Below are 19,313 nucleotides of genomic sequence, written 5' to 3'. Positions count from 1 at the left end.
ATATGATATGCTTTTAAACCCAAAAGTTGTTAGCCAAGTGTAGGGATATTGGACTGGAAATTGCTTCATTTTGTCATCAATTTAAACTTTTTACCAGGTTGTCTTGATACGGGGGAAATGGGGTTAGAATTTATCCTTCAATACAAGTGGGAGTATTAGTCTTGTTTGGCACTCAGTCTGGGTATCTAAGGCCTCCACCCAGGGACTTCAGGGCTGGATGTAAAATCTATGGGTTTTGTGGTCAATTTACTTGAAATTTGTTCTGTACAATCCCATGTATGGTCCCATTTGTGTGAAGATGGCATTGCCATCATATACAAACGGACTTACTCATGCAAGTGGGAGGACTTAGCCATACCCAACTGCGAAGCTGGTTGCTTCAAACTATTATTGAATCCTAACTACACCCTCTCGGGCGTTTTACTCTATCGTCCTCCGGGCGCTGCTGGCGCATGGGCCTCTTCTTTATCGGAAAATATAGCTCCTCTATTGATGCAAACCTCGAATTTTCTTCTCCTTGGCGATCTTAATATCCACTTTAACAACACACTCTGCCCTATCTGTACACACCTTCTTCAAGATTTGGCCGCTCTTAATCTACATCTTCACAACACGGGCCCTACACATAAAGCAGGTAATCTACTTGACCCCATCTTTTCGAACCTTGACGTCATCACCTGTCTCCCTTCCAAACCTATTACCTGGTCCGACCACTACATTGTCGAATTTAACATCTTGACTAGTGCTACTGTCGGTCCACCAGTTCACTTTCAGACCCTCAGACCGAATAGAAACTGGAAAAAACTCAATCTGCTACAACTGAATCGCCAGCTTGTCACAACCCTACCCTCTCTACCCAACAATATCACTACCAAAGATGAAAGTTTAATTAACACATGGCTTTCTTCAGCCATTGACATCTGTCTCCCGGCTCGAAATGGAAACCAAAACTTTACCCACCCCCCTGCCCCCTGGTTTAACGACCAACTCAAATGCGCTAAATCCAAGTGCAAGAAACTTGAACGCATATGGAGATCTGAGTATTCCTCCAATGATGAAGAAATTTATAAAACGGAACTTCGACACTACCACTCCCTGTGCAAATCTGCCAGGGCAAACTATGTAAACACCTCTATTCTATCAGCCCAAAACCGCCCAAAAGCTCTTTTTAGAGCAGTCCAAGAACTTTCTGGACAATCAAAATCGCCAAAAGCCCCCTGTTTGGACACAGTTCAATGCAATACACTTGCTGAATTTTTCACGGAGAAAATAGACCGCATCTATGTCGGTTTTGATGCCTCCCCACGAGAATTGGACAACCCCCCCAGTACAGATCCTGACATCACCTTCCCCCAGGATACTATTACCCTCGCCCGTCACACTTCCATTGACAAATGGGACCCGATCTCTTTAGAACCTTTCTTTAAACTCATGGCTAAAATCAAATCTGGCTCCCCACTGGATGCCATGCCCCCTCAAATTCTAAGCACCCTTGACACTTCCGCTCTTTTACCCATCCTAGCCCTCCTGAACGCATCTCTGTCGGAAGCCACCGTTCCTGCAGTTTGGAAACACGCCATGGTGGTTCCCCTTCTCAAAAAAACTAACGCTGATCCCAATAACCCATCTAATTTCCAACCCATATCTCTACTCCCTTGCCTGTCCAAGGTATTAGAAAAACACATCAACCTCTGCCTCTCCTCTCACATTGAGGACACGAAATTCCTAGAACCATCCCAGTCTGGCTTCAGGGCTGGATTCTCCACCGAATCCACCCTTTTAGGTGTCACAGAGGCTATCAGACAGCAGGTGGACAGAGGGGAGACGGTGGCGCTTATCCTGTTGGACTTAAGCGCTGCGTTCGACACCGTCTCCCATGACATCCTCCTCTCCACCCTAAAGGCCGCTGGTATCCATGGCATTGCTCTAGCCTGGATCGCTAGTTTCCTGTCCGCACGCACTTTTCAGGTCTTTTCCTCCACTTCTGCCTCCACTGCCCTCCCGTCCCCACACGGTGTACCCCAAGGCTCTATCTTAAGCCCCCTTTTCTTCAATATTTATGTTAGTCCTCTCGCCTCTTTGGCAGAACAATCTGGTCTTTCTATATTTTCATACGCGGACGACACCCAAAATATTTTTTCTCTCTCCTCTAATAAACACGCCCCCATTTCATCTCTCCGATCTGGGCTTACTAATATTGCTAACTGGATGCAGACCAATAAACTAAAACTAAACGGCGACAAAACCGAACTCCTTTTATTCGGTCCCGATACCTCTCTCTGGGGCCCTAAGCACTGGCCTCAGCAAATGGGTCCCCTGCCGGTTCCATCCACCAAGGCTCGTAACCTGGGAGTTACATTTGATAACCAACTGTCCATGAAGCAGCATGTTGTGAAAGTCTCAGCCACCTGTACTACTATCATACGGTGGCTGAGAAAAATAGCATGGATGCTTCCGCCAGACACCCTAAGAACTGTGGTCCAGGCTTTAGTAACCTCCAGGTTAGATTACGGTAACGTGCTCCTCCTTGGGGCTAGCAAGGAGGTAACACGTAAACTACAGGTGGTGCAAAACATGGCAGCTCGCCTGCTCTGCAACCTGCCCAGAACTGCCTCTGCCACCGTTTCCCTGCGCAGCCTTCACTGGCTGCGCATCGAATCAAGAGCAAAATTCAAAGCCCTCTGCTATATGCACCGGATTAAAACAGGCAACTCCCCCCCCACCTCTCCACTTTGGTTCACCCGTATTGTCCAGTGCGCACCCTCAGATCCTCCTCTCTTGGCACCTTTTCCGTGCCCCGTTTCAAACGCACCAGAGTTGGTGGTCGCTCCTTCTCTTATCTGGCGCCATCACTCTGGAACACACTCCCCATCTCTTTGCGCTTTGAAACTTGCTACCTGAAATTCAGGAAGGGCCTGAAAACCTGGCTGTTTTCTGCTTAATCTTCTCCCATCTTTTGTCTCCCTGCTTCTTTTCCTCTGTCAGCGCCGGGAAACCCCTGGGTATCTGTGCGCTCTACAAACCCAAATATAATAATAATAATAATAAGATGTTTTAAGAATACTTCATAAATGCCTTTTGTTATGAATTGGCTGGTAAAAATGTTCCTGTTTGGCTCAGGTCTTCTAAAATTGTGCTGTATAAAGCACAATTCTGCACCGGTTTCAAGCTTTCCTTAAGGACACAATTAACCTGGACCTTCTTAGGGTCATGATCACATGCTTTGCTCATCCACTCAGTACCAAATGGTTCAAAGTGAGAGTCATTTTAGTTTTCGATTACTCCATTACTTCCCACAGCCAGTTGCCCTCTTTAAGAAAAGGGTCTCATCAGACATTTCAGATGGATTGTGAATTTTAAAGAGTAGTGAGGAAAATTATTTCCCAGGAGAGCATTTTCTGTATACAAATTACATCCTCCTCACTTTTACCACGCTTATTTGCTCACCGCCCAGTTGTTGCTTTTGTTCCTGCCCGTGGGAGACTCCTGCCCGCCTTGGCCCACCATCGCTCAGCACTGCTCCTGCTGGAACCGCGGACCGCGCGCTGCCCGGACCTCAACACCCACAGGGCAGCGCGGTCTCGCGTGAGGCGGGGAGCTTCCTGTTCCGACCTTGGGCCCATTAATTCCAACGCGGCGTGGGACGCGTGCGGCGCGCCAGGGCCAAGGGCGGGCCCGTCCTTGGCCGTCTGTGGCCGACCTAGGCTGGGCTGGGCCCCCCACTAACGCATGGGATCTCGATAGGACATCGGTTTCAGAGGATTGTGAGTGACTTAGACCTCAATAGATGCTGTTCTTGAATTTACTTCATATCCCACATGCTGTTCAAATCTAGACACTTTGTGACTGTTCAGAACATTGTCTCTGCTACTACCGCTCTGCTGATAGAGCCCCCTGTGTATGCTAGATTGACTGGTATATTTTAGTGACTTTTATAATTGTTTTTAGATAGCATCTATGACCAATTTGTATCTGTTTTATTGTGGTATTTAACAGAGGAGGGTTTATATTATCTGGTTTTCCAAAGACAGTATCAATCGTTATTGTGCACTGGATTACATTCGAAAATAACACACTAGCACTTTATCTCTCCAGCTCCTGGCTTATTGGTATTTGCACATCTACCTGCAGTGTGCTGTCATAATTTAAATGCCTCAGCGCAGGCTGATATAAGTGACTATTTGCATACCTTTGCAACAGCGACTGGCACACAGGCACTTTATCCTCCCAATTCCTACCCTGGCATATTTTGAACACTCTTTTTATAGTTCGCGGACGCATTACAAATAACTATCTGTAGACTCCTGCAATAGCAGTTGGCACTTTACCCCAATAGATTCTACCCTAGCTTATTTTACACATTCATTCCTGCTATAGCGGGCTAACGTCTTATAAGTAACTTTTGTACTATTCTGCAATTAGCAGTTGGCACATGGACACTTTATCCCTCAATTCCTATCCCGGCATAATTTTGCACACTCTTCCATTACAAGCAATATCTTGTCCACTCTGGCATTTAGCTGCAGGCACGTTGGCACTTTATCCCCAGCCCTCATCCCAGCATTATTTGCACATTTCTAACGTAGTAGCTCAGTAACTCTTTGTATATTCTGGTATTTAGTTGCTGGAACTTTGGCACTTTACCCCCCTAGCTCCAACTCCAACATAATTTGCACAGACTTGTATTGTGTATTGACATAATACAAGTACCTTTTATATATAACCCTGCAACTTGCTGCCAAATTATCTCTCCTTCTACCCTGCATTATCACAGTGTTTTTCGCAAATTACTCCTGCAGTGTGCTGCTGCAGTATTAGCATCATTCCTTTCCGGGCTACGATATAGTATTATTCTCACACCATGGGAAAAAGAAAGAATGTTTCCTCCTCCAGTACTAACACAGAAATTGGTGGTCGAGGTGTACAACAATCATTGATGACATATCTAAAAGGGGCCATGGGAGCTATTGAGGAGCAAATAATATCTGTAGAGGAGACACTATCACAGGGTAGACTATCCCTACCTGTAGATTTAAGTGCAGGGGGAGAAACACAACAAAGTCAGGGCGAGATTATTAATGTAGGGGTAGCCAAGACGGGCGCAATAAATGGGTGTGTCTTGGATATTTCGGATCACATTGAGGTGACAGACTCCGAACAGGAGATTGAGCCCCCACCTAAGAGAGCAAAAAATCCCGTAATAAATCAAGGTAATAGTGATGTGTCCAAAGATGAGAATATAAGTCTGGCCAAAAATAGAACAACTCCAGGGAGAAAAAGAAAAGCCACTAATAAATCTGCCAAGTCAACTCAGAATAAGAAACAGATGGGAGTCGGGCTTGAAAAAAACGGATACCCTGTAGAGGAATATAGAAAAGATTTGGTCAATATTACAAAAGCTTTAGATACATTGTATTCCTTTTTCCTTTTTCACAGGCTCAATGGGAAATCTTCTTGAAAAAGTGTAGGCCATTGAGACTCAAATTAAAAAATGACAACCATCTGCGGCACAATGCCAGTAACCCTTATTTACCGGCACAGGGCAGCTCTATGCAGCCACTGAATCCGGTAATTGTATGCGGGAACGGCCCCATAAAGAAAGATGTCCAGACAAAGTCGGTTAATACCATTAACAGTAATACTATGGCAAATCAAGCCAACCTGAGACAGACCATGGATTCGCAAAAATCTAAGGGGCAAGAAGCGAGTCAAAGAATAGAGAGGACTACACCTAAGATCCACAGAAACGATGGCAGCCATCTAGGTCTGCCACCGGCCGCTTCACCTTATGTTATTGTAATAGCAAACGTCCCGCCCCTACTGGAAGCAGCTCATGAATCATGGGAAACTCTGCGTAATAAATCACTCTCATGGTTAGGGGATAAAACTGGCTTGGGTGAAGCTCTATTCACACATTTTAAAATGGCCCGCCATGTCAGCTGGGTAGGCAATAGAGGGAAAATGGCGGCTGGGGACTGTATTGTTCTAACATTCAGAGATCCCAGACTCATTCATGTTTTATTGACCAGGATAGGTAAAACACACATAAATGAGAGAGAAATGTGTGTACTCCCTCTAGGTTTTTTCTATAAACCACAAAGTTTGGAAGGACAGTCTATACTCTCGGTACAGAACTACAGACCATGGTGGAATCCTTTTAATGTGGCCGTACAAAACAGATTCGAACCATTATCATCGTTGGGGAACCTGGATTGACCACTACCCGAAGACCCAGGTAGAGGCAGGAAGGATTATATGCCAACTAATTGTATGGTTTCGGAGAAAACGTTAGATAAAAGGTCAATAACCATGTGTATAGTACAATACGAGGTGGATGACCCAGCGGATAACTGTTTAATGACTGATTTATAGTCTTTTTACAAACAAGCAAAGGCAGTTCTAGAAACTGCAAGTTATGTAACGGAACAACTGGATAAAAGTATCCCCAATGATATCATAAATATTACAAACCTAAAGTCATCTGATAGGCCACAATCATTAGGGAATCAACAATGTAACTTAGTGTTTTGGAACATAGCGGGGTTTGCCGCAAAGACACATGATCCAGCTTGGTTGAACTGTGGAAGATCACCCGATAATCTGCCTACAAGAGACCTGGCAGATCAGTGAGTACTATATGGAGGGTTTTCGGACTTATCATACCCCAGCTCTTCCGAGTAAAGCAGGCAGACCTAAAGGTGGCCTATGTATTTATATCTCAAACCTGTTAATTATGGAGAAAGTAACGTTTTTAAGAACCAATGATTTTTACCAGATTGTGGAGCTACAAGGGAAGGAAGTTGGCTGTTCCAAAAAATCTGATTCTGAGTGTCCTGAACCAATTACAAAGTGATTTGAGGAAACTTCAAGAGAGTCCAAAAGGGGAACCGTGCTGTATCTGGGGTAGGGATTTTAACTGTTATCTATGTAGGTACTACCAGAATGGAATCTGTGGGTTGGGGGAGGAAATAGATGATGCTGCAACACATTTTAAACATTCAATTGTGGGTGATATGCTGAATGAAATCATGTCCGAATTTAACTTCGACTTTGCCAACAAATGATGTATCCCTCCAGAAGCTTTTAAGCCCACGTATATAGGGAGAGGTTGTAACACGACAATTGATTTTGTTCTGTTTTAAAAAAATAAGAAATTTCTAAAGCTTTTAACTTATGTGACACTCTGCAATGCGTTGAGTGATTACTATCCTATTAGTGCCTCTCTCTCATTCGAGAATGGCATTTGCCATAGAATGGGTGAAGTGGGTTTCTCATATAATCAGGAACTCAGTTTGTCGAGCAGAAATGGATATACACTAAAATGGCAGAAGGTGGATCCCACCGTGTTTTTGGGGCAACTCGTACACGAAACACAAGAGGATTTTAAAGTGTGCCTAGCGGAGGAAAACAAAGGAGCTGACGTGATAAATGCTTTCTTGAACATCTCAGCTAAGATCAAGGAAATTCTTACAGTTAAACAAAAAAAATGGGATTGTGCAAAAAAACGGGAGTGGTTTGATAATGAATGAAGTAAAGCACATAAGAAGCTAAAAACAGCCTTAAAAAAACTACCCAGGATTAGAGAAGAGATAAGGAAAGCTAGATTGCTTTATAAACAGGCCCAAAAGAACAGAAAGCAAAAATTAAAAGAGGAAGTCTGGCTAGATTTACAAGAGGCTTGTCTAAAGAAAGATATTGTAAAGTTTTGGAAGATAGTGAATTCTCCAAATTTGACAGTGAGGGATAGTGATAAGATAGACATAGCAATTACAGAAGATAGTTGGATCGGCTATTTTAGTACCTTAAACTGCCCCGGCATAACCCCAATAGATAATGAGCTAGGGGGATATACCACAATCAGGAAGTGACGGGACAGATGGTACAAATGGGACACAGAGGGGCCTATCGGTATACCCTCTGGATATTAGCTTCACTCTGGACGAGATAATTGGTGCAATACAGAATAGCGCCTCAGGCAAAGCGCCAGGGCTGGATGGTGTCCCAGTCGATGTCTATCGGTCAAATACAGATATTTGGGCTCCACTTATAATGAATGTTTTAAACAAGTGCTGTCAAATTGGTTTCATAAAGTCTTGGCCAGATGCAATTTTAATACCTATTTTTAAGAAGGGGAATCATGATGACCCTAAATGCTATCGACCCATATCACTCTTAGATTCTCTTTTAAAGGTGGTCGGGAGGGTAATTTTAAATAAACTACAATTATGGGCTGAGGATAAGGGGGTCTTATAACGGCTACAATATGGTTTTAAGTCTGGACTGGGCACAATAGAGCAAGGTCTGAATCTCAGTCTTATTATTAATAAATATACCAGGGCCAAAAGTGGAAATGTGTTCTTAACATTTGTCGATCTATCTTCTGCTTTCGACTGTGTTATACACAATAAATTATGGGATACTTTATTTGAGTTGGGCGTCGAAAATGATATTTTATTATTTATTAGGGAACTTTATCGAGAGGTGGGCGTGAGGGTGAGATATGGGAAAAATGGGGAGTGCACGGCTAGATTTTGCATTGGAAAAGGAGTGAGGCAGGGATGCGTCCTTGCCCCGCTCCTTTTCACATTATACATCAATAGCCTGGGTGAACGACTGGCCGAGCTCCCCTATGACTACCCAAACATTAATGGAAACCCAGTCCCAATATTACTTTACGCGGACGACGCGGTTTTAATGTCAAGGACACCAATAGGTCTGCAGAGAACAGTTACACACTTTGTTAACTACATGCATGTGAGGGGGCTGCAAGTCAATAGAAGTAAAACATTTAGCATGAAGTGTGGGAAAAGAACTGCAAAGAATTGTAATATTTCTATTAATGGTAAAAAAATTGAGTGCGTAAAAAACGTTGCCTACCTAGGGTAGAATGGCACTTGGCCAGCTGCAATATCTGCCCGTAAAACTATATTTATATAAGCTACTGGGGCACTTGTCAGCATGTCAAGACAACTGGGTTCTCGACCGGTTCCAGAACTGCTTGCAGTTTATAAGACCAAATGTGTTTCAACTGCTACTTATGGTGCCGGTATATGGGGATTTACCAATGCTAATTGTATACAGAGCTGTGAAAATAATTTTTTGCGCTATTTATTAGCTGTACCTAGATCAACTGCCACACATATTTGTCATTCTGAGGTAGGTTTGAGTCATATTGCAGATATTATAAAATCTGGCATTTTATTACTATGGCACAAGATATGGAACTCCCCCGAAGCAGCTTTTAACCGGGATGTTATCACAAACTGTTTAAAACTTGATAATGTACATTGCATCCCATGGCTAAGACACATTGAGGAAACGACAGACGAAATTGGTCAACAAGAGTTATTCTCAAGTCCAGGCTTGGGGTTTCCGGAGGCAAGATGGTCGCACCTGGATCGTAGAGGGCAGTCGCACTCAAATCCCTCTCCTGACTAGGATGCGGATGGAAGTGTGATCCGGTATGCTGTGCTCCCCTAGAAGCCTGGAAAGTCGAGTAAAGCCTGGCAAAGGGTCGTACAGCTTGGTAAACGCACGGAGTACCCACACCACCTCTCAGCGGGCCTCGCAACTTTAAGATCAAGACTGATTAACCTGATCCGGGTCGTTACTAGCTACAAGGCTGCCATTGCGATGTCCCTCCGCTCACAGAGGCAGGAGAAGGCCTCGATGGATCTCCCCAGTGCCGCAAAAGGTCTGGCAGAGAAAATAAGCAAAAACGACACTGCAACTCCGGGACCAAATCAGCGTTCCACTGGCACGACTAGGAAGACGACAGCCCCGACAGTCCCAGCAACGAAGTCCCAGCAGAAGAAGAAGGGGGAAAAAAGACTAGCTGCACGCCAAGGCTACAGACCCAGGCGCAACAGATGAGACGCGCTGTGCCCCAATACAAAACCAACAGTTGATGGGCAGAATAGCTTGACTCCAGTGGTGTGGAGAGCATGTGACTCACGTCTGAGCATACCCATCCCACTCGGGGTGACAAATGCAAAACCAACAGTTGATGGACAGAATGCAGAACAATGTCATACATTCACCCCAGTACAGAGATCTGGGCCTAAATCCATAGTTTTTTTTGCACTCCAAACCACCCCAGTTCACACATGGCCCTATGCAAATCAGCCTTGACCCTGTGCCTCATGGGAACAGTCCAGCCCGAACTGCCAAGCCATGTCTTTCCTGGACCGGAATCAAGCATTCTAGGACCGATTTCTGGCTATCAGCTGTCTTCAGCCAGGATAGCTTGACTCCAGTGGTGTGAAGAGCATGGGACTCACGTCTGAGCATACCCAAGGTTGATTTGCATATGGCCATGTCTGAACTGGGGTGGTGTGGAGTGCAAAAAAACAATGGATTTAGGCCCAGATCTCTGTACTGGGGTGAATGTATGACATTGTTCTGCATTCTGTCCATCAACTGTTGTTTTTGCATTTGTCACCCCGAGTGGGATGGGTATGCTCAGACGTGAGTCCCATGCTCTCCACACCACTGGAGTCAAGCTATCCTGGCTGAAAACGGCTGATAGCCAGAAACCGGTCCTAGGATGCTTGATTCCGGTCCAGGAAAGACATGGTTTGGAAGTTCGGGCTGGACTGTTCCCATGAGGCATAGGGTCAAGGCTGATTTGCATATGACCATGTCTGAACTGGGGTGGTGTGGAGTGCAAAAAAACGATGGATTTAGGCCCAGATCTCTGTACTGGGGTGAATGTATGACATTGTTCTGCATTCTGTCCATCAACTGTTGTTTTTACATTTGTCACCCCGAGTGGGATGGGTATGCTCAGATGTGAGTCCCATGCTCTCCACACCACTGGAGTCAAGCTATCCTGGCTGAAGAGGGCTGATAGCCAGAAACCGGTCCTAGGATGCTTGATTCTGGTCCAGGAAAGGCATGGTTTGGCAGTTCGGGCTGGACTGTTCCCATGAGGCACAGGGTCAAGGCTGATTTGCATATGACCATGTCTGAACTGGGGTGGTGTGGAGTGCAAAAAAACGATGGATTTAGGGCCAGATCTCTGTACTGGGGTGAATGTATGACATTGTTCTGCATTCTGTCCATCAACTGTTGTTTTTGCATTTGCTACAGGTAGAGGCAGGTCTGAGCACTTCGCACCCTACCGCAAGTAAGTGGGGAAGTGAAGTAAGTTTGGCAGCACAGAGCCTAAACGCAGAGGACCAAGTACAGGGGAGGCTGGACAGAGGGGGAGGCTCACCCGAGGGAGATTGCTTCTTCTCATTAAATGAGGATTGTGAGTCGATACTCTATAGCGAAGGTAGCTCAGGGGGTAGCTCGGATACTTGTTCCACCACCTCAGGGGGCAAAAGTACCCAGAAAAAAAGGAGATCAAAGGCGAGGCCGCATGGCTCAGAGTCCCCCTCAAGCACAAACAAAAGACTCCTCTGGGATTACTCCGCCACATCTCACGTATATCAGGAAGATAACCCCCAGCCACCAGGGACAGGAGAGACCCCCGGAAGGGCCCCCCCTCAGCATGCTTCAATGGACCTACTGTTTAACACCCTGAAACAGATGCAGGGGGAAGCGAGAGCAGAGAGTCGGAGGGCAAGGCAGGCCACTAAAAAAATTCAGACTTCACTCAGGAAGGTGAATAAATGATATGAAGAGGTGGCGGACAGAGTTGCACATGTGGAGGAAAGGACTGGAAGATTGGAGGACGACATGGCAGGCTGGCAGTCTTTTAAATCAACTCAGGAAAAGATGGCTGAGGAGCTACAATGGAAAATGGAGGATTTTGAAAACCGCCAACGGCGAAACAATGTTAGACTACTTGGCGTTGCTGAAGGGGCAGAGGGACAGGACGCCAGGGGGTTTGTGATTGATCTGCTAAAGAGGGCCTTCTCAGAGGCGCAGTGGCAATGGGAGACCGAGGTTCAAAGGGCACACAGGTTTCCCCTTACCTTGAAGAAAGGAAGGGGTGATGGTCAAGAAAGCTTGCCCAGGGCTATGCTGGTCTACGTAGGAAATTATTTGTTGAGGCAGGAGATTATTGACAAGGCTAGACCTGACTCCAAGCGATCGTACAACGGCACCACCTTCTTTGCAAGACCAGATTTTTGCCATGTTACGGTAGAAAGGAGGAGGAAATTTAGGCAGCTAATTTCGCCCTTTCAGGGATTAGGCTCAGAGGCATACCTTCTGTTCCCAGCCAGGCTAAAGATCATCACAAGGGGTCATGTGAGGATGTTTTTTTCGGAGATTAGAGCAAAGCAATTTTTAGATGAATTAAAAGGGCAGAAGGGTGGGTAGGTGTAAGCTACCAGATGCTCAGCAGAAGGAGGAGGGGCTTCACACTCGGGAGGGGGACACCACAGCAGGTATGGGAAGGTCTGGGAGGGAGAGGGATGCGACAGCCGAGATCCAATAGCAGCCACACATAGGTCATGAGTGACCTATTTGCCTGTAAAAGGGGGGGTTATCAGTGGGAGGGAGAGGGGGTCTGGGTGGGGAGAGTAGTTGGTGGTGGATTGGTTCGCACAGCACACTGCAACATAGCACTGCACTACATAGGCTCTACCTATACTTTCAAGAAATGGGTGAGCAAGAATGGCACAGGATTGGCAGAAGAGGAGGAAATTCTCAGCAAGCATAGATGAGCATAAGAATAGCTTCTATTAATGTCTGCGGCCTAAATGATGGGAATAAAAGGCAGCGGGTGGCAGCTCTGTTGAGAACACTGCGATTAGACATAATATGTCTCCAGGAGACCCACATTGTGGGAACTAAACAATACTTGCTGGAGCAGCTAGGTTTTGAAGTATTAGCACTCACAAAGCAGGGGACTAAAATAAGAGGGGAAGCCATACTTGCCAAAAGGGGGGTTATCACAATCAGAAGGTAAAAAGAAGATCAATGGGGCAGGTGGGTAATGCTGGAAGGTAAAACCAGGGGTGAAATGTTCACGTTAGTCTCTGTTTATGGTTCCACTCAGGATGATCCGAACCTATTTGAATTCCTGGATTCCGAACTCCCTCTATGGCCAGAACCAGTTATCTGTTGCGGGGATTTTAATATTAACGGGTTGGATGGTTTAGGCACAAAGGCCGGACAGATTTATTCTGGCCGAAAGAAATGGACTTGCCAAGCAATACTTAACTTGGCATGTCACAATGCACTGGTGGATCTGTGGGCCCGGCGCAACCCAGCTGACTCCGGCAGCACGTTTTACTCGGCCCCTCATAAGATTATTGTTAGACTGGACTACTTCTTTAGCTCCAGCTCTCTGGTAAGCAATAGCCAGATAGATAAGCTACCAAGAATTATGTCAGACCATAACCCACTAGTACTAACTTTGACATTAGGAAACTCCCCGAAGAAAGAAACCAGCTGGACATTTGAGAGAGCTCTCCTGAAAGATGAGAAATATATTAAACATATGCAGGAGTGGATGGTGTCATTTTGGGAAATCAATAGAGGGAGTGCTCCCCCAGGCATCGCCTGGGATGCATTTAAAGCCGGCATTAGAGGGGAAACACTAAGCTACACGGTATACAGGAATAGACAGGAGAGGGCGAGAGTAGATAAAATCACAAAAGACTTAGCAGAATTAGAAGAACTATCTAGGGCTATAGAAAGAAAGGCCCCCCTGGAGGATATTCTCCTAAGGATTGACCTTAACAAAGCAGAGGCAAGTGAAAGTATCTCGAGTAAAGAAGCCGGTGATTATCTAACCTAGAGGGAAAAATGCTATGAGCTTAGTGAGCGTATTGGGCACATACTGGCAATCCGAACAAGGCAGAATCTGGCAGCAGGGGAAATTAAGGAAATCTCAGACGGTAAGGGGGGAGTGGTAAACAGTCCTGAGGCTATTAGGGAGGTCTTTGGAGGGTTCTATGCGACTATTTATGATCAAAAACAGCCAATTTCGGCAAACTGGATCACGGAGGACCTTGGAGGTACCCCACACTCGGTACTAGCCGAGGAGGGAAAAGAGGAGTTCGATCTCCCAATCACACTACAAGAAATGGGGGAAGCTATGGACAATCTCCCCTCGGGGAAAGCTGCAGGCCCGGATAAAATCCCCCCTGAATTTTACAAAACTTTCAGGGGGTCACTTTGTAGAGATCTTCATACGACCCTACTACAAGCGCGGCAAGGGAACTCGATTCCTTGCTCATGGTGGGGGTGTGGGGGGGATGCGGACATAATAGTGATTTTAAAAAAAGACAAACCTCCCCTGGAACCGGGCTCCTACAGGCCTATTACGCTGATGAATGCAGATGCCCAAAAAATTTCTAACATTCTGGCTACTAGATTAGGGAGGGTAATTGAGAGTCTGGTTAGCACAACACAACATACCGGGAAAGGCACCACACAGCGCACAAGGCAGATGATCACATTACTGGATGCAGCTGAGGTTTCAGGGGACCCTGCCGCGGCTATTTTCCTAGATGCGGAGAAGGCCTTTAACAGGGTCTCCTGGGACTACCTCTGGAAGGCCATGGAATGGTGCGGCATTGGGATAGGATTCATAAGGGCAATTCAGGCCCTATACAAAGAGCCCTCGGCTAGGGTAAAAATCAATAAAGGATTCACAGGCACACTGCAGATCAAGCGGGGAACCAGGCAGGGGTGCCCTTCCTCACCTTTGCTCTTCGCCCTGTATCTGGACCCATTGCTTTGGAGGCTGGAATTTAACATCAATATCCCCCCAGTTAGTATGCATGGCATTGAGTACAAAGCATTTGCTTATGCAGATGATGTGGCCATTATCACCCCAGCCCCAAGTAATGCCATCGAGGAAATCGAATTGGAGGCAACGAGGTTTGGGGCAATATCAGGATACACGATAAACAAAGGGAAAACACAAATATTTAAAAACAATTTTGCAGTGTACGAGGAAGAGAGGGTGGTCCCAGCGACAGTATACTTAGGGATCAGGGTAACATCAGACCTGAACAGCCTAGTAGAGATAAATATGGAGCCATTAATAATCAAAGTCAAAAGGGATCTTGAAAGGATACACAACTTGCATCTAACTCTTGTGTGGCACATTAATGTCATCAAAATGCTTATATTGCCGAAGTTTTTGTATATATTTAGAGCGATCCCACTGTTCTTTGAGCATGCCTGGTTCAACAAATTAGAACATATACTGAACAGATTCATCAGGGAAAAAGGGAAAACAAGGAGGGCGTATCGCTACATCACCCTATCAAGAGAAAGAGGAGGTTGCTGGGGCTCCAGATTTTAGGCTATATTACTGGGCGGTGGCGCTACAATACTTTCAGGGGTTAATAGGGGGTGGAAGAGATGGGAATGTGCAACCCGGGATTGGGCCTATATGTAAAAACGTATATATCACATTGTTGGGTAGAGATGCATATAACTGTTTTTTAAACACTATTGCCTTTAGCTACTATAAACACACTAGGTTTAAGACTTTACAAGCAGCATACAAAATCTGGTCGGCGTTCTCTAAAAAAGTTGGGCTAGGCAGATACAATAGATATACCCGCATGACAACAAATGTCTCTCTACCAGGGGAAATATTTAGGGATCCAGTTATGCTAGAATGGAAGAACAGCGGCATACAGAAAGTAGGGGACCTACTGGGCCCGGGGGGTATGCTCCAGTTCCAGGAACTACAATTTAAGTTCGTTATAAACAGTAGGAGTTTTTTTAAGTATTTGCAGGTGAGAAGTTTCTTTGCTGGTAAAAGGGGGGGACCTTTGGGATTTGGCCATAATCGAATATTAGATAGCATAGAGAGTAGCGGGAACTGCTCAATTAGACCGCTATATGCAGAACTGAATATATTTAAAACAGATGACAGAGACAAATATGCCGCTAAATGGGTAGAGAAACTAGGCTCCTCTCAGGAGAGATTTCAGGATTCTTTGGATTTGGGACGTACTATACTCTGTTCCGCCACCCTACAGTCACAACATTATAAAACTCTGTACTCCCTGTACTACACCCCTGCCAGAATTGCACAATGGGGGGGCACAACAGGGATAACCTGTGCACGATGTGACTCAACGGATGCAGATATTATTCACATCTTTGATAAGTGCTCACAATTATACACTCTTCTCAGGGTAATTGAGAAATTTATGGACACATCCCTGGGGGTTAAGACTACCCTGTCGCCAAAATTAATAATCCTAGGGGTTGAGGGAGAAACAGAAGGTCGGTCTACTGAGTTCCTCTTTATTGTTGCAGCAGTGTATCGCATATGTATAGCAAACGCATGGCTAGATAAGACCCCCCGCAACTTTTCAAACTTGGATTGCCAGGTTGCTGGCTACATATAATCTGGAGAAGGCGATTTATGCCAGGAAAGGACGTAGGGCTAGAACATTGAGGTGCAAAATCTGGAGTCCCATCGCACAGTGGAAAAGAAGCACGCCTGGATAAGACAATAAGTATGGTCGTACAGTATAACTAAAACATGAAGGTTTCTTCTTTTTCTTTACTTATAACTCATAGTTTTATTCCTTCTGCCTAAAATCTAGGGAATTATTGCTAGTAGAACTATTAAGGAAATTGTAAAATGTGACTAAAACATTGTGCAATTTTTAAATATCATTGCATTATGCTTGGAAAATGTGATTTGAAATACAGTGTGCTGTAACACTTGGTATAAAAATTATATACGCAAAAATTTTAACATAAAAAAAAAAAGAGTTATTCCCAAGTCCAGATTGCGTGAAGATCACCTCCAGGAAGTTACTAAAAAAAGGAATATCTGTCCTATCTGTACGACAAGCGCTGGTCCGTGGAGAAAGAAATACACTCTGTTATGGAAAATCACATTATGCTATTATGTACTGGAATTCAGCCATATCTGTCGTATGTCATAAGCCCCTTTCATCGGATGTTATTGACATGTTTCCGACTAGGTATCGTGCACAGGATTATCACATTCCCAATGATGAACGATTGGTCACGAACCTTAGCACTATGTCCTTGCGACGGTAGCTCGATACAATCAACATTGTATGTTACTTTATTCTGCAGGTTTTACTCGTCGCCAAGGAGGTTGTTTTTATTACCGATTCTAAAACAGTATGGTTTAAGACAATGCAGAGTGGCATATCTAAAGATACAACGTATGGAAGATGAATTGACGATGGGGTGTGTAGTAAGTTATTTAAAATGTGTGATCAGATTAAGAAAGACAATTAGGCTGTAAAGAAAACGTACTCCCCTATTTATCACCCTTGAAATGTATTTTTATCTGTGCTTTTATGTTTTTCAAATGAAATACGAATAAAGTAATTTTGACTTGACATCCTCCTCTCTCACACCTAATAAGTTCAGAAATAAAATTGAGTATTCTCTCCCATACAACTTTACAACTCATCTATACTCTAACCCTTCCCTCTGCAGGTAACCTACCTTTTATCTGTAGGAGAGGGAACCCTATTCATTAGCTTTTTTCATTCATTCACGTCCTATGTACATACTCTAAATTTATCATTTTGTATGAAACTCGACACTTTTGTACAACCTTCTTTTTCTCTCCTCTGTATGAACCTTCTCTGTACACATGATCTTCCCCTCTTCTGTACAAGTCAAATTGTTCTTTTTTCTGTATGACACCAAACATGTAATATACAAATAATTAATCTTAGTTGTTACTATCCCTTATAACTACCTATCTGAAGCCAGTACAAATAAACTCATCAAGAACCCTGTGTATAGCCCACATCTCTGCCCTTGGGGATACAGTTTCACTTTTTTCCCCTTTTTTAACACTATGCCTCAGGCATGCCATTGAATACCTATCCAATCAGAACTGCTACTTGGACACAGAAGATGGTAGCTCTCAAAATCTCACTTGTATGTTGATTTCTTACTCATCCCATGTTTGACCTATATATGTGACCTTTTTGGCATAAGACAAATGTAATACCTAAATAAAAGTGGCTAGTAATCTGCAATAAAGGTCTCCAGTAAACACAAAATTATAAAAACACTCATATGTCAAATTCTTTCAATGGAAGTGCAAGAACAAAATGGTTTATACAAATATAAATATTTTAGTAACCTACAAGGATTCCAGAAGCTGCCGTCCAAATGGATGACGGGCCCAGGGTGTCTCTTGATCCGGGTCTGACTTTGGGCTGAGACAGAGGTCTGTGGCAACTGCTGCCAATGACCATACCTGTGCAGGAGAAATGAAGTGACAGTTTAAAAAGGTGGAGTCATTAATGTGCTATGACTGAAGCATTAAAGGATCTACTGATTACCAAGGACCATTTAACATAAGTCAAGCATCCTAAGCCTAGTGATGGCACCTTCCAAGTCCCAAGGGGTGACTATGTCCTAAACAATATGAGAGCTAGTAACACTATCAAAACAAGAGAAGACAAATAAAGTGGCTGAAAAAACACTTACAATAATTGTCCTCTTTGATACTGACATGACATGTTTTTTCTGAATTGTCCAAATCACTGACAACCTCCAACGTCTATGAACTAGGTTAATAACTAAGCTAAAGTAACCTCATTTAAAAATATATATATTTTTAATTCAATAGCACTGACTTTTAAAACACACGACTTGTAGGGGATAGCTGCAATTTTGCAGCTTGTTTCTGTATTCAAAACGTGCCCCACACTGTAGGCTTTAGGAAAGAGAAAGGCTTTTCTAAGACAGCTATTAGTGGCAATCCTATTGCAAAAATCAAATCAGGCTCACCGTCTGACCCCTGCCCAATGGAGGTGGTAAAATTGGCGCAAGAGATCATAGCGGACAACCTGTCTAAAGTCTGCAATTTAATCTTTAAGACAGGAGTTTTCCCTAAGATGTGGAAAACCGCATCTATTCGGCCTTTTTTAAAGAAATCCAACCTAGACCCAGAGGAACTTAGCAATTATCATCCTATATCACGTCTTCCTTTTCCCACCAAACTCCTAGAGAGGGCCATGAATAAACAGCTTATGAAATACATCAACTTACACAGTTGGCTAGACGAGACACAACACAGCTTTAGAGCTGGTCACAGCACTGAGTCAGCCTCAATCAAATCAGTAGAGGAAATCAGGGAAGCCCTGGATAATGGTGGGAGGGCCGCCCTCATTCTATTAGATCTGTCAACAGACACTGTCCACAATACCATCTTGGTGGAAAGGCTATCAGCAATAGGATTGCATGTATTGGCACTCCATCTGCGCAAATCTTTTTTGGACGACAGGACACAATTTGTAGCCATGGACCCGTTCAAGGTTAAACAAAAGAATGGTTCTGTTGGGTAAGACACATTGCTTTGACACTGCTTATTAATGCAATCAAGATTCGGTGCTCTCTGGTACACACAAACTTTGAGAAATGAATGCTCA

At 44.3% G+C, this 19,313-nt stretch overlaps 1 protein-coding gene across 1 annotated transcript in view; it reads right to left on the bottom strand.

The window, feature by feature from the left end:
* Positions 1-19,313, bottom strand: part of WDR59 (WD repeat domain 59) — an 885,758-nt gene that overhangs the window by 198,309 nt on the left and 668,136 nt on the right. The window contains exon 21 of the mRNA XM_078670030.1: positions 18,024-18,136. Within this exon, the coding sequence (XP_078526156.1) occupies positions 18,024-18,136 (113 nt within the window). The remainder of the gene's footprint in view (positions 1-18,023; positions 18,137-19,313) is intronic.

The sequence above is a fragment of the Lissotriton helveticus genome, chromosome 12 (assembly GCF_964261635.1).
Source record: "Lissotriton helveticus chromosome 12, aLisHel1.1, whole genome shotgun sequence".
Lineage (NCBI taxonomy): Eukaryota > Metazoa > Chordata > Amphibia > Caudata > Salamandridae > Lissotriton > Lissotriton helveticus.
Note: the sequence above shows the minus strand (reverse complement) of the source record. Positions and strands in the feature narration are given on the sequence as shown.